This window comes from Microtus oregoni, unplaced genomic scaffold, assembly GCF_018167655.1.
Source record: "Microtus oregoni isolate MIOR12 unplaced genomic scaffold, Mior012 000020F_ref0000438, whole genome shotgun sequence".
NCBI classification, from domain to species: domain Eukaryota; kingdom Metazoa; phylum Chordata; class Mammalia; order Rodentia; family Cricetidae; genus Microtus; species Microtus oregoni.
Window position 1 is genome coordinate 14,096,297 of NW_024543079.1, and position 13,314 is coordinate 14,109,610.

Here is a 13,314-nt window from a genome sequence, read left to right on the forward strand (position 1 = left end):
TCAGTTTCTCTTCCCCACAGCAGGGGCAGATCTTACTGCCCCACTGCAGGGCCGCTCAGCAGCCCTAGCCCTGCCCTTTACCCTTTGAACCCATTTGTTTCAGGAACAAGTACCTGCTGCTCAACAACCAGGAGCTAAATGAACTCAGTGCCATCTCTCTGAAAGCCAACATCCCTGAGGTGGAAGCTGTCCTCAACACTGACAGGTGATCCTGGTGGGGGACAGCTGTGGCTACAGGGTGCACAGGAGGGCACACACAGGTGTGCATACTTGCCCCTTCTCACGCGTAGCTACCATGCCCCACCAGCTTCATGTGCTAGATACTCACATCTCCTGCTTTCCTAACTGAACATCACAGCAGCTCTCAGAAGGAAGTGCCATCATCATCTTCCTCTCTGTATGGAGAGGATAAAGGTCTCGAGCGGCCCCCTGCCAAAGGTAGCTGCAGTCTCTCCCTCCACCTTGTCCCATGCAAACGGCCCCTTTGCTGTCATCCTTCTCATCCCCTGCCTAGTGACAGCTGTGCCAAGCAGGGTAAGCAGGTTCTTTACCCCCTGCCAAGAATCAAGTCCTGTGTGCTGGCTATGTCTACCTCGTCTTTGGGAACAGCACAGTGACATGCCAGGCTCACAGGAGTTTATGGACCTTATCCAGCAACCAGAGCCATTAACCCCCCAACATCCTGATAAGATGAACACAGCGCTGCTCTGGTGTCTGCAGGGGATGGAAGTGGAACTGCTGTGTGAAGAGAGAGTTTAAGGGCCCAGACACCTGCCACCATGACAGGCCTAGTCGTTTTCTTATCTTCTGCCTTTGCCTCATAGACAAGAAACTGGGGCCTGGAAGCCCACAGCTCAGCTGGAAATTACCCCAGAGCAGGAGAGTGAACTCTGGGCCCTGCCCAATTGGTACAGACTTTGTTCCATCTGGCATACTCTGCTGTGGCCTGGATTAAACCCACTTGTGATATAAGTGGCCCTTCCTCTGGCTGTTCTCAGCCCTGTCTGTCCCCGGATGTGCCTCTGCCTCTTGCCAGCCAGTCTGAAGAGAGAAAACTGGCCTATGCAATAGAAATGCCCTTGGCTGTTGATTGACAGCTGCAGTCTCTGATGTCCTGACACAGGCTGGAGCAAGAGCGCACCCTGCCTCGCCTGTCCTGTCCCCGTCTGCACCAGCACAGGAACCTAGCTCATTCAGATCTGTCACCGTGCCCTGTCCCTTTGATTTTAGGAGTTTGGTGTGTGATGGCAAGAGGGGTTTACTAACTCGGCTGCTGCAGGTCATGAAGAAGGAGCCAGCAGAGTCTTCATTCAGGTGAGTCTGTGACAGGCGCACTTCTTAGGGGGTCTAGGAGCCAGGGTTTCCCAGTTGGCTAGTCTCTCATCCACTCCTTAAGAGTGATCACCAATGAGCCGGGCGATGGTGGCGCACGCCTTTAATCCCGGCAGAGGCAGAGGCAGACGGATCTCTGTGAGTTCGAGACCAGCCTGGTCTACAGAGCTAGTTACAGGACAGGCTCCACAGCCACAGAGAAACCCTGTCTCGAAAAACCAAAAAAAAAAAAAAAAAAAAAAAAAAAGAGTGATCACCAAGGGGGAAGTTGGCCTCACTGCTTCTGCCCTCATGTGACTCAGTGGGTAAGTATGTGTACCCCTGTCACATACTAACAGGGTATGCCAGGGGGTGACTGAGCATTCATCCAGCTGGCTCTAGAGCCGTGGGGCAAAAATGGGATCCAGGCCCTGTGTGACATTACCTGGGGTTATAAGAAATAAGCGTGAAAAGGAAGAAACCTGCTTCAGTGCAGCATGGGAAGAAACAGATCCAGCAGCTGCCCCAGAAGCCATCTACTAGGTGGCCAGGCACCAAGGAAGAGGCTGCAGAGTTCCTAGCCACCTGGGAAAGTTAATGAAGACCACAGACAGGAGGGATCCCAACAGGCCTGGGTGTAAGGCTCTGTTCCTACAGGGTCTCTGTCTCCTTAGCCTTTCCTATTCAGACCTTTCCTTGTGGATCCCAGCCGAGCCCTCTGGTCTACTCAGTGTCTGTTTTCTCTTTAGACCAGCTCAGTGACTTGTCCACACATGCCCTGCTGCTGGCCACACACCTCCCTGGCTCCAAAGTTCATGTCTTTCCAGTCTTCTGAGAGTGAGCCTAGAGTATTTTCACATGGAACTTAACTAGCGGCCACTCTTTGAGCCTTCATGCCACTACCTGTGCCATACAAACCCTGTCTGGTACAGCCGCATGAAAGACAGGTCCCTGCTGAGCTGTGAGCGCCCTGCTCTGTCCTCAAGATCTAAGGATGAGGCCCAAGACTAGAAAATGTTCAATAAATGTTAGGTACTTGGCTGCAGACAACTCTAGCCCTGGGGGATTGAACCTCGACCAGGAGAGGGCAGCCATCGCCACCGGGTCAGGGGTCAACATTTGGGTCACAGGTTTTGGCAAGCCCGGGCTGTGGAAAGTTTCCTCCGAGGGACCACCTCCTATGCAGACCAGATGTTCCTGCTGAAGCGAGGCCTTCTGGAGGTATGGCTGAGGAGCTGGGGTGTCTGGTGCCATCCTCCCTAGCCCTTCTGGAGGTATGGCTGAGGAGCTGGGGGTCAGGTGCCGTCCTCCCTAGCCCCTTTCTCTGAGTTCTCATCCTGAGCCTTAAGTAGTTTGTTTGCTCAGGGACAGAGTCTGGTTTTCCCAAGTGCACGTTGTTCTAGTGTTTGCCCTGGGTTGCCAGCTCTGGGCTCCCTGTAAGTACTGCTAGGTGACTGAGGGACTCGGGTCAGCATGCAGGAATATAGACTATAAAGTTACTCAGCAAGGCCTTGGACCCTGAGGATATTTGGTATTGACTACAAGTTAATATTCCCATATTTATCAGTGACCTACAAAAAAAAAGATTCATAAGGGAGCAAATGGCTGAATTACACTTGGTTTTGTTATTGTTGTTTGTTGTTTTTTTCATTACTATGAACAAGAAACTGACCCATAAATTGTAAAGGAAAATAATTGCCAAATCAATATAAGTTCAAGAAAGTGAGTTAAGCTTGATGGAAATCCCAGCTTTTCAGAAGCAGAAGCAGGGGTTCTACAAATTCAAGGCAAACCTTGTCTCAAATAAAGCACCAATGAAAGAAAGGAAGGAAGAAAGGGAAGTAGGGGGGAAATAAAAAACAACTAGAACACAAAAGTGGAAAATGTGAAAACAGGAGTTAAATTGGCTTCTTATTCTCAATAAATATTTATTGATTCTTATGTTTTAAACAGTCTCATTGATAAACCTAAAGACAGCCCTTAGGGTCACAATGTGTATACTGCACTTAAGTTCTGTCCTCCATTTACTTAAGTGGCCCTAGTGCTCGGACAGCAATCCTGCTAGATCTGGAGACAGACACTTTGTCCATGAAGGTGGCTGCAGAGCAGGTCAAAAGCTTCATCTGCGAGCCCTGCAAAGCGAATACTCCTTGCCCACCCAGTGCCCCTCTGCTGAGGTTATTCACCTGGCTCTTTCTTCCCTTGGAGCCACCAAGAAGCCTCAGCAAAGAACGTAGAGAGTTATAGGTTCCATCCACCTGGATGCTGGCTTGAAGCAAGCAAGTGTTCTGAGCTTCAGGCCAGGCCTGAGTGGCAAACAGGCAGGAGCAGCCCCATGCACACCCTCACCCTGTCCCCTGCTCACCCCAGCACATCTTATACTGCATTGTGGACAGTGAGTGCAAGTCGAGGGATGTACTCCAAAGCTACTTTGACCTCCTGGGAGAGCTGATGAAGTTCAACGTCGATGCATTCAAGAGATTCAATAAATACATCAACACTGATGCAAAGGTAAGGCTCGCCCAGGGGCCCCATGGTGTTTGCTGCAGCACCGGTTGTCTGGGATCCAACGGGCAATGAGCAGATGTTCACTACACCCACTCTTTCATGCTTTGAGCCGGACCCTAAGAATGTTAGGTTGAAAACTATGACTGGGTTACAGCATCCTAGCAGCCCCCCAGGGACAGCAGGCCACTTAGTGTATCTTACCGGCAGAGTAGTGGGGCTGGGGCAGATCAGTGGCCCCTGGCCAGCAGCCCCAGCCAGCGAGTGCCATCTCTGCTCCAGTTCCAGGTGTTCCTGAAGCAGATCAACAGCTCGCTGGTGGACTCCAATATGCTGGTGCGCTGTGTCACTCTGTCACTGGACCGGTTTGAAAACCAGGTGGACATGAAAGGTGAGGCAACCACGGCACCAAGACAAGTGGGTGCAGTATGCCTGCCAGACACCTGGCCTCCAGCCAGGAATTGCTGAATTTCTTTCCCAGATATCTCTGTGCCTGCGGTCAAGTGGTGGTCTTGGCTCAGCTGTGTTGACTTCTCCATGATCATGCATTCTTTAATGAACAAGTACAACATGTTAGTAAATGAAAAAGCCACCTTTCTCTGGACCAACATTCAGCAGTATGCTGGGTCCCTTCATTCTGTTTCCAGAGCAGGACTTAGTGTGCGGCTGTGGTGGGTAGGGTGTCAGACCTCACCTAGAATTGTGTGTAGCTAAACATATGTGTACATACGTGCCTTTTTTCCTATGAGGTCTGTGGCACCAGTTTCTTAGGACACTTTTAAAAAGGACAGTGTCCCTGATCATTATCATTGGTGGTAAAAAGCATCCTGGTAAGGGTTAATTAGACCATTTACCTGTTGCTTTCATTGGTTAATTAATAAAGAAACTGCCTAGGCCCATTTGATAGGCCAACCCTTAGGTGGGTGGAGTAAACAGAACAGAATGCTGGGAGAAAGAAGCTGAGTCAAAGAGTTGCCATGATTCTTCCACTCCAGACAGCCGCAGGTTAAGATCTTTCCTGGTAAGCCACCTTGTGGGCTACACAGATTATTAGAAATGGGTTAGGTCAATATGTAAGAGCTAGCCAATAAGAGGCTAAAACTAATGGGCCAGGCAGTGTTTAATGAATACAGTTTCTGTGTAATTATTTTGGGAAAGCTAGTCAGGTGGCGGGAAGCAGCCGCTGCTTATATCACTACATTTACCTCCTGTTTCTTCTAAAGCAGAAGGGTCTCTTAGGAGATTGGTCACATGGCCTTTAGTGTAATCAGGCATGGGTGACCTTCCCAGTAGTCTGGTAGGTCATTTGCTCAGTGCTCTTTGCATCTGAACTGAGGCAGTGAACATAGACGTGTGTGTAGAAACCGATCAGCCACGTTAGAAGTTCTAGAAAGTGGTTCAAATTTGACTGTTTCTGCATGTGTGTGTGTGTGTGAGATTTACATCTGTGTAGGTATATGCACATATGTATACACACATGTGGAGGCCAGAGGTTGACATCAGTTCTCTTTTTTCCTCCTTTTTTTGAGCAGAGTCTCCCACTGAAGCTGCATCTTGTAGATTCAGCTAGGCTGGCTGGCCAGTGAGCCTCAGGGATCTGCCCTCGTCTGTGTCCCCCAGCTGGGGTTTTAATACGTATGCTGCCACACTGGGTTTTCACATGGGTTCCAGGAATCCAAGCTCTGAACCTCACACTGTGTAGCAGTGCTTTACCCAGAGGACTATCTCCCAGGCTTGCTGTGTTTCTTTATGGTCATTTTCATCCTGTCTTCCTGAGAAGGAGCATACCTAGGAACTGGAGCTGGTGACAAACTGGGAGGGAGCTGCAGGAAAGCCACTTCCTGAGCATGGTTCTGAAGCACCAGTGGAATCGCTGAGATTTGGTTTAGCCTGATAACAAAACGGTTGGAGATTGATCCTGTTGTTGCAGGCTTTTGTCGTTGATGTATTTTTAATTATGTGTATGTAGCAAGCTTTCTTGTCAGACTGTATTTGGACCACCATCCCTCAAATGATCCTGAGACTTATTAATTATGAAAGCTTGGCCTTAGCTTAGGCTGTTTCCCAACTAGCTCTTAAACCTTAATTCATATTTTTTTTTGATCTACATTCTGCCACATGACTCTGTGACCTCTTAATAAGGCACTTCTGGCTTTCTCCAAGTCTGCTGGTGAAATTGTGTGCCTAGATTCCTGCTCCCAGTTTCTCTCTCTTTGCCTGGAAGTCCCGCCTATTCTCTCCTGCCTAGGTATTGGCCATTTACCTCTTTATTTGACCAATCAGAAGGAGCCTTAGGCAGAAACACATCTCTACAGTGTAAATAAATATTCTGCAACATTTTTCCCTTTTTGTCTAAATAAAAAAGGAAAGGTTTTAACTCTAACATAGTAAAACTGTATACAGTAAGAATAGATATCAGATGAGAATCACTTTCACAATGTCTAATCCGTCTGCATTTGGCAAATTCAGAGAAAGTACTGTGTTACTGTATTATCTATCCTATCTTAGGGAGTCCAAAGTTTTATACCTAAACCATTTTCTGTCATAACATGTATTGAATGAAAAATGGATGAAATTTATGCCCTGGCAATGCTGAAGCATATATGGCAGCTCTGTTGAACTTGTCCATATTGGGTTTCATGGTCTGAGTTGATGAGGATGACTGACCAGGTCTCTTCCTCAAGAGACAAGTTCCTCTTTCTATCAGAACTTATATTAACATCCTAAAAATATTTTTTAGACCTTAAAACATCTTCTTAGATAAACAGCTTAAGCTTCTCTGTCTCTCAACTTTATGCACTTTACATTTCTTTTGTGAGTGTCATTTTCTGAATTTGCTAACAAGGACAATTTTACTATAACTATCGAAGCTTCAGGCCCATCAAAGACCTGAGAAGTATATATTACCATCTGAGAACGTGCAGAAATGGTGTAGGAGGTCCTTCTGTTTATGTGTTGCTTTCATTGGTTAATCAATAAAGAAACTGCTTGGCCTGATAAGGCAGAACTTAGGTAGGCAGAGAAGACAGAACTGAATTCTGGGAGGAAGGAAGCAGAGTGAGAGAGCCTCCATGGAGATGCCAGGTCAGATGCTGAATCTTTCTCGGTAAACCACAACCTCGTGGTGATATACAGATTATTAGAAATGGGTTAAATCAAGATGTGAGAGTTAGCCAGTAAGAGACTAGAGATAATGGGCCAGGCAGTGTTTAAATTAATACAGTTTCTGTGTGATTATTTTGGCTGTAAACTAGCCAGGCGGCCAGAACAAGGGGCCCCACTCCCTTTCAACACAAAACAAGCAACTTCCAAAATGGTAGAAACAATAGAGACAGCTGGCTGCCCAGACAGTCATTCAAGGTTTCTCTGCAATGTTGGGAAATGCATCTTCAGCCTATAGGCCTAGAATATCTGACAGGCTTCTCTTTGAAGCAGGAGTTTTGAAGGATTGTCCTACCCTGTCTTCAAAGTTTGGCAGTCACCTTTTGTGTCCTGCTTGTCCAGTTTGGACAGCATACTATTAGCAGTTGAGGCAAAGGCAGGCAGTTTCTTGCCCAGTGACTACTTATGCACAATAAAAGCAAACTCCATATGGAGGTTCTTCGATACCAATCATCCTTTTTTGAAGTAAATTGGTGTTGCCAAGAGCAGATGTGTCTTACTCTCGTGAGAATTCTTAGGTTATTAAAACATCTTAAATGCTGTATTTTGTAGGTCCCTGAAGTGTTTGAATATCATCTATCTATCTAAACTATATCTCTGTTTAACCTTGAAAATATACCTAACATGACTACAAGTTTGATAATTATAGATGACTTACTACTAACCTGTGTTTATTAATTATAGATTACATTTTTACAGTATGATACCTTAAACAAGAGTAGAAACATATATAAAGTATAACAAAAATAAATTTGTATCAATACACAAATCCATACCAATGTAAATATTTGAGATTAATAGTTGCTTTTTAAAGTAGATTCCTATCCTTTCCATATCCCCCTTTTTCTCTTTCAGAATGAGATCCCTGAATCTCATTTTTCTCAGTTTTCTCCCTGACCATGACCAACAACAGCTTGTAACCACTCCCCACCCCTATGATAAACATCCAAAATCCATTGAGTGACCAAAAAACGATCCACACCACCTCTTGGGAATGTGGGTGTCATATTCTCCAGACTGCTTCCTGTCATGTGGGGGTGATGGCATCTCTAGGGGACCCTGAGAAAATTGCGACTACAGTCAAATCCTAGAAGAGCTAGCTATTATTTTTTTGTTTAGTCTCTGTGTGGTGAGGTAGTGTAGAGCTTATCTGAAGTCTTGACTGGAGCAGTGTGTGAGGCTGGACCTTCTCAGCTAGCAGCTTTGAAGCTGTTCTGGTTGCAGAATTTTGAGGAAACTGCAGCAGAGGCATTCTGAGAGACTGGATCACCTGGGATACTTGTTTTCCTTGGTGTCTGGTCATTTTTTTTTTCTGAAAAAAAAAACAAGCTTTTAAAGGTGATATATGTATTGACACAATTATGGAGTGTACCGTGTGCAAAAATCAGCCAAAGATGATTTTTTGTTCTGTATTTGAGCAGGTAAAAGCATCTGTAACACTGTAAGTCTGTCTATGACCATTTTCTTTTCTTTCTGCAGCATCGTAAGCACATTTTTTAAGCTGTATAAGCACAATGCCCCAAGCAAGAGTAGAAATATACATACAGGATAACAGAAATAATTTTACATTTGTATCAGTAAATTAAAATCCATACCAATGTAAAATATTTTGAGATTAGCAGTTATTTTTTTGAATTAGAGTAGATTCAATAATCTACCCCTCCCCCCATCATTTCTGTGTCATATCCTCTTTCTTCTTATAACCAATAAGAAATTCTAACCAACCTTCCTTAAATATAACAAACATTTATTTGGGAATGTGGGCATAGTTCTCTAGACTGCTAATTGAGTTGCTGGTAATCTTTGGGGGACCCTGAGAAAATTTAGGATTATGGTCAGGTCCTGACTGGAGTATTTGTGAGACTGTATCATCTCAGTCAGCAGTCTGAAAACTGTTCTGTATGTTGAATCACCTGGGCCATCGGTTCTCATCAGAGATTTTTCAGGGGTTCCTCCTTGATCAAATCCAATTTTTCTTAACCCAGAGTAAATATACAGCCTCTTATTTCCTATAGAAACAAAATAACAACCTTTCCCCCAAAGTAAAATATCTTTTGATTTAAATTTTGAAGTCAAGATAATTTTAAAATATATGGGTTGGTTTGATATAGCAGCTTCCATAATCCAAGGTCTTTTAGCAGCCAAAAATTTTAAAAATAACACAATAATATACATAATCCAGATTCTCTGTGTTTTCCATCTTAATGTGGCTTGCTATAATTTTATTAATCTACTCCTTTTTTAAGGACCTTTTCTATCCTTTTTCTTTTCTTTCACAATCCTACATGTATTTTTTAACACATTGTAAACCGTTTAGAGGGGTTTGGTTTTGTTTGTCTGAATCTGTCTTTACTGAATATCTCTTTTTGGTTTTTTTTTAATATTTATTTATTATGTATACAATATTCTGTCTGTGTGTATGCCTGCAGGCCAGAAGAGGGCACCAGACCCCATTACAGATGGTTGTGAGCCACCATGTGGTTGCTGGGAATTGAACTCAGGACCTTTGGAAGAGCAGGCAATGCTCTTAACCTCTGAGCCATCTCTCCAGCCCTCTTTTTGGTTTTTTGAGACAGGGTTTCTCTGTGTAACCCTGGCTGTCCTGGCACTCATTTTGTAGACCAGACTGGCCTTGAACTCACAGAGATCTGTCTGACTCTGCATTCCAAGTGCTGGGATTAAAGGCCTCTGCCACCACCACCACCACTCCATATCGCTATCTTTTTCTGACCACATGAGTCTTTCAACTGCTAAGTGGTGTTACTAAGATCAAAGTGGCGGCTTTGGCCACTGGCTCTGCCCCATTCCTTTGTTCCATGAGCACCTCCTTCATGGTAGAGGTACCGGCTGGAGGCATATTTACCACCCCAACTCTGAGACATTTCTGAGTCCATGCTGCCATCAAGTAATGTGCCACCCACTACTCATAAACCCCATTTAAGTGTTTGGTAGTAGGACTTCTTAAAAGAGCCACATGGTTTTTGCTGTTAGCACTGAGTCAGGAAGCCATCTCTTAAAGGAGGCAAACAGAGCCTACCCAAGAAAAAGTGGTTACCAAGAAGCCAAGTTTGATACCATTTTTGTGTGTTTAGAATCCTCTTTACAGATTTTTCAGGTTTTATATGTAAATTCTTGCCCCGTGTTGGGTGCCATATATAAACAGATGTTTCCTGTCCTGACTGACTGATCCCAAATAACTGAGAGACTGAATATGAATTATAAATGCTTGACCGAGAGCTCAGGCTTGTTACTAGCTAACTCTTACATTTAAATTAACCCATTTCTTTGTATGCTTTGCAAAGTGGCTCATAGCTTTTTACCTCATTTTTTTACACATCCTGCTTGATCTACAGCTGGCTGACTGGCTGGCATCTCCTCTGACTCTGCCTTCTTTTTTACCAGAGTCCTCTGTGTCTGGCTGTCCTGCCTATACTTCCTGCCCAGCTTCTGGCCTGTCAGCTTTTTATTAACCAAAGAAAATAGGACATATTCATGGTGTAGGAAAGGGTTATTCCACAGCAGGTGCATTCACCTAGTCTTCTGCCACCAGAGCATTCCCACCTGTCACTCAGAAACCTCAGTAGCTCGGTAGCAGGGCCTCTGTAGGCCTCAACCACCGGAGTCTACTTCAAAGATTTTCTTTTCAGCTTTCTTAGGCCCTATGTGAATTTACATGCCACACGTTGGGCACCAAATGTAGCAAGCTTTCTTGTCAGACTATCTTTCAACCACCATCTCGCAAATAATGATCCAGAGACTTATTATTAATTATGAAAGCTTGGCCTTAGCTTAGGTTTTTTTCCCCAACTAGCTCTTACAACTTAGTTAACACATATTTTTTAATCCACGTTCTGCCATCTGACTCGGTTACATCTTAGTATGGTACATCTGACTTGCTCAGAGTCTACTGGCAAAATCACATGCCTAGACTCCTCCTCCCAGTTTCTCTCTCTGCCCAGAAGTCTCACCTATTCTCTTCTGCTTAGCTGTTGGCCATTTAGCTCTTTATTAAACCAATCGGAAGGCACCTTAGGCAGAAACACAGATTCCGCAGCATGTGTCTCTGAGTGTGTCTGTGTGTGAATGCAGGAGTAGGTGGAGGCTGGAGCTGGAGTTGCATCTCTCCAGCCCCTAACATAGTTGTTTCAGCGGTGAGAGGCCACCAGCTATGGAGTCAGGACCAAAGTGGACTTAACCAGTGGCATGGGGGACCTGCCCCTGGATGCACCTGCTACTTACCTGTGCTTCCCTCCATAGTGGCTGAGGTCCTGTCCGAGTGCCGCCTGCTCGCCTACATATCCCAGGTGCCCACCCAGATGTCCTTCCTTTTCCGTCTCATCAATATCATCCATGTACAGACACTGACGCAGGTAAGACGTCCCAGCCAATGAGCAGTCAGGGACAGTAGATTGGAGATCATCTTACTGGTTTGTGCCTCCCCTCCAGAAATGTAATTCCTCTTAGGTTGTTGCCCAGTGCCCCGGTTTACAGGAGAACTAAGATCAGATGCCAGGTCTCCTGGGGTCACAGTCAGTTGAGGCACGGATGAGATTGACACCGCATTCTTCTGACTCCAAGTCCGTGTTCTTCCCTGTGCACCCTAGCCTACCTCTGGCTACACTGACTGTGCAATCGGACCTGAGTTTGCCCCAGCTCCTTTACTAACTGGCAATACCTGCTTTTCTGAGACAAGAGTCATACTAGGGCCTCTGAGTTGTGATTCTTCTGTTGCCACCTGCCAGGCTCGGGGCTCGGGATGCTTGGTGAGCAAGATGGACTGAGACTCTGCTTCTGAAACTCACATCCTGGTGCAGCGTTACAATTCTAAAGTGAAATAAGTGCACCCTGCTCCGGCAGGGCATGGAGGGTTCTGAAAGAAGTCATACCCAAACCGAGATACAGACAAGACAGTGCTGATATCAGTGTGGAGGGTGGTAGTTGGGCATAGGGACAGGAAGGTGCCCATAAATTGTGCCAGACCCCTGTGTAGACCTGAGCCACACTCATCCCTGTCCAGTGACTGTCCAGGCTCACTGGCATCCTGAGGCTGCTGCCATGCACTCAGTTCAGCTGCCTTTGGCCTTGCAGGAGAATGTCAGCTGCCTCAACACCAGCCTAGTGATCCTGATGCTGGCCCGGCGGAAAGAGCGGCTGCCCCTGTACCTGCGGCTGCTACAGCGCATGGAGCACAGCAAGAAATACCCTGGCTTCCTGCTCAACAACTTCCACAGCCTGCTGCGCTTTTGGCAGCAGCATTACCTACACAAGGACAAGGACAGCACTTGTCTGGAGAATGTGAGTGCCCCAGCCCTCAGTGACGGTGGGAGGACAGTAGCATGTGAACCCAAAACCACTCAGAGGGGCGTTCAGGTTGCCCCTCTGTGGACAGGCTGCCAAGCCCTCCTGTACGGCACCAGACTGGCCCAAGTCCTCCGTGTACTCCCTAACCCCTCCCTCTCTCTTCACCCAGAGCTCCTGCATCAGCTTTTCGTACTGGAAGGAGACAGTGTCCATCTTGTTAAATCCAGACCGCCAGTCGCCTTCTGCCCTGGTCAGCTACATTGAGGAGCCCTACATGGACATAGACAGAGACTTCACTGAGGAGTGACCTCGAACCAGGCTTCGGGAAGCTGCTGGGCCAGGGCAAGTGTGGGTGAACATGAGTGTACCTGCCACACACTCTGCCCGTCCCTGTCCCTCTCTTGCCTCCCCACTGCTCTGTCTACCCCAGGTCTTCAGGTATAGGCTCAGTGGAAGGAACATCCTAGAAGCTCTTGTCTCCTGGGTTTGAGGGCCTGGGCCGTTGGGGAGCCTGTTTCCTCACTGTCCCCAGGGTAAGGACAATGGCACCATGCCCACCCTTCCCTCACAGTCCTGGAGCCCTGGCCTGCCAGAGAAAGGGGACGTAGGAAACTATCTCTGTCTGAACTCCTCCCATCAGTCCCATGTGGAGAGGAAGGTTCAGACCCTGTGAGCCAAGCCTCTCTGGCCTCAGGGCCCAGGCAGAAGCTCCTGAGCCCTGGACAGGGGTGGGTATCGGAGAATGCTGCCTTCCCCCAGGTCTGCCCAGCTCTCCTCCTCCCTCACCTCCCTTGTCTTCCTTTAGCTCCTCTGGTTCTTTGCTCATTGGCCACTGTGTTCATCCTGAAGGTTCCCCAGAAGTGGGGGGGTCTTTTCTCTCCATCCCTTGGGGTATGGAGTGCCTGTGCCTGCCTGAGCCCAGACACAGGAGCCTGGCTGAGAGCTTATCCTTGGCTCCTCCTGTGTTGCCAGTTTATTAACAGCGAATAAAGCATTAAATGGAGACTATTAAAGAACTTTATTTTAAAGACTGAT

The 13,314-nt window shown here is 46.6% G+C and overlaps 1 protein-coding gene across 2 annotated transcripts in view; it reads left to right on the forward strand.

The window, feature by feature from the left end:
• LOC121460285 (transient receptor potential cation channel subfamily C member 4 associated protein) overlaps positions 1-13,307 on the forward strand; it is a 73,293-nt gene extending 59,986 nt beyond the window's left edge. For both annotated transcript variants that reach the window (XM_041670594.1, XM_041670593.1), the window contains exons 12-19: positions 104-205; positions 1,231-1,314; positions 2,442-2,532; positions 3,682-3,822; positions 4,099-4,207; positions 11,236-11,348; positions 12,067-12,273; positions 12,449-13,307. In XM_041670594.1, coding sequence (XP_041526528.1) covers positions 104-205; positions 1,231-1,314; positions 2,442-2,532; positions 3,682-3,822; positions 4,099-4,207; positions 11,236-11,348; positions 12,067-12,273; positions 12,449-12,586 — 985 coding nt within the window. In that variant the 3' untranslated portion in view covers positions 12,587-13,307. The remainder of the gene's footprint in view (positions 1-103; positions 206-1,230; positions 1,315-2,441; positions 2,533-3,681; positions 3,823-4,098; positions 4,208-11,235; positions 11,349-12,066; positions 12,274-12,448) is intronic.
• Positions 13,308-13,314: the final 7 nt, after the last annotated feature.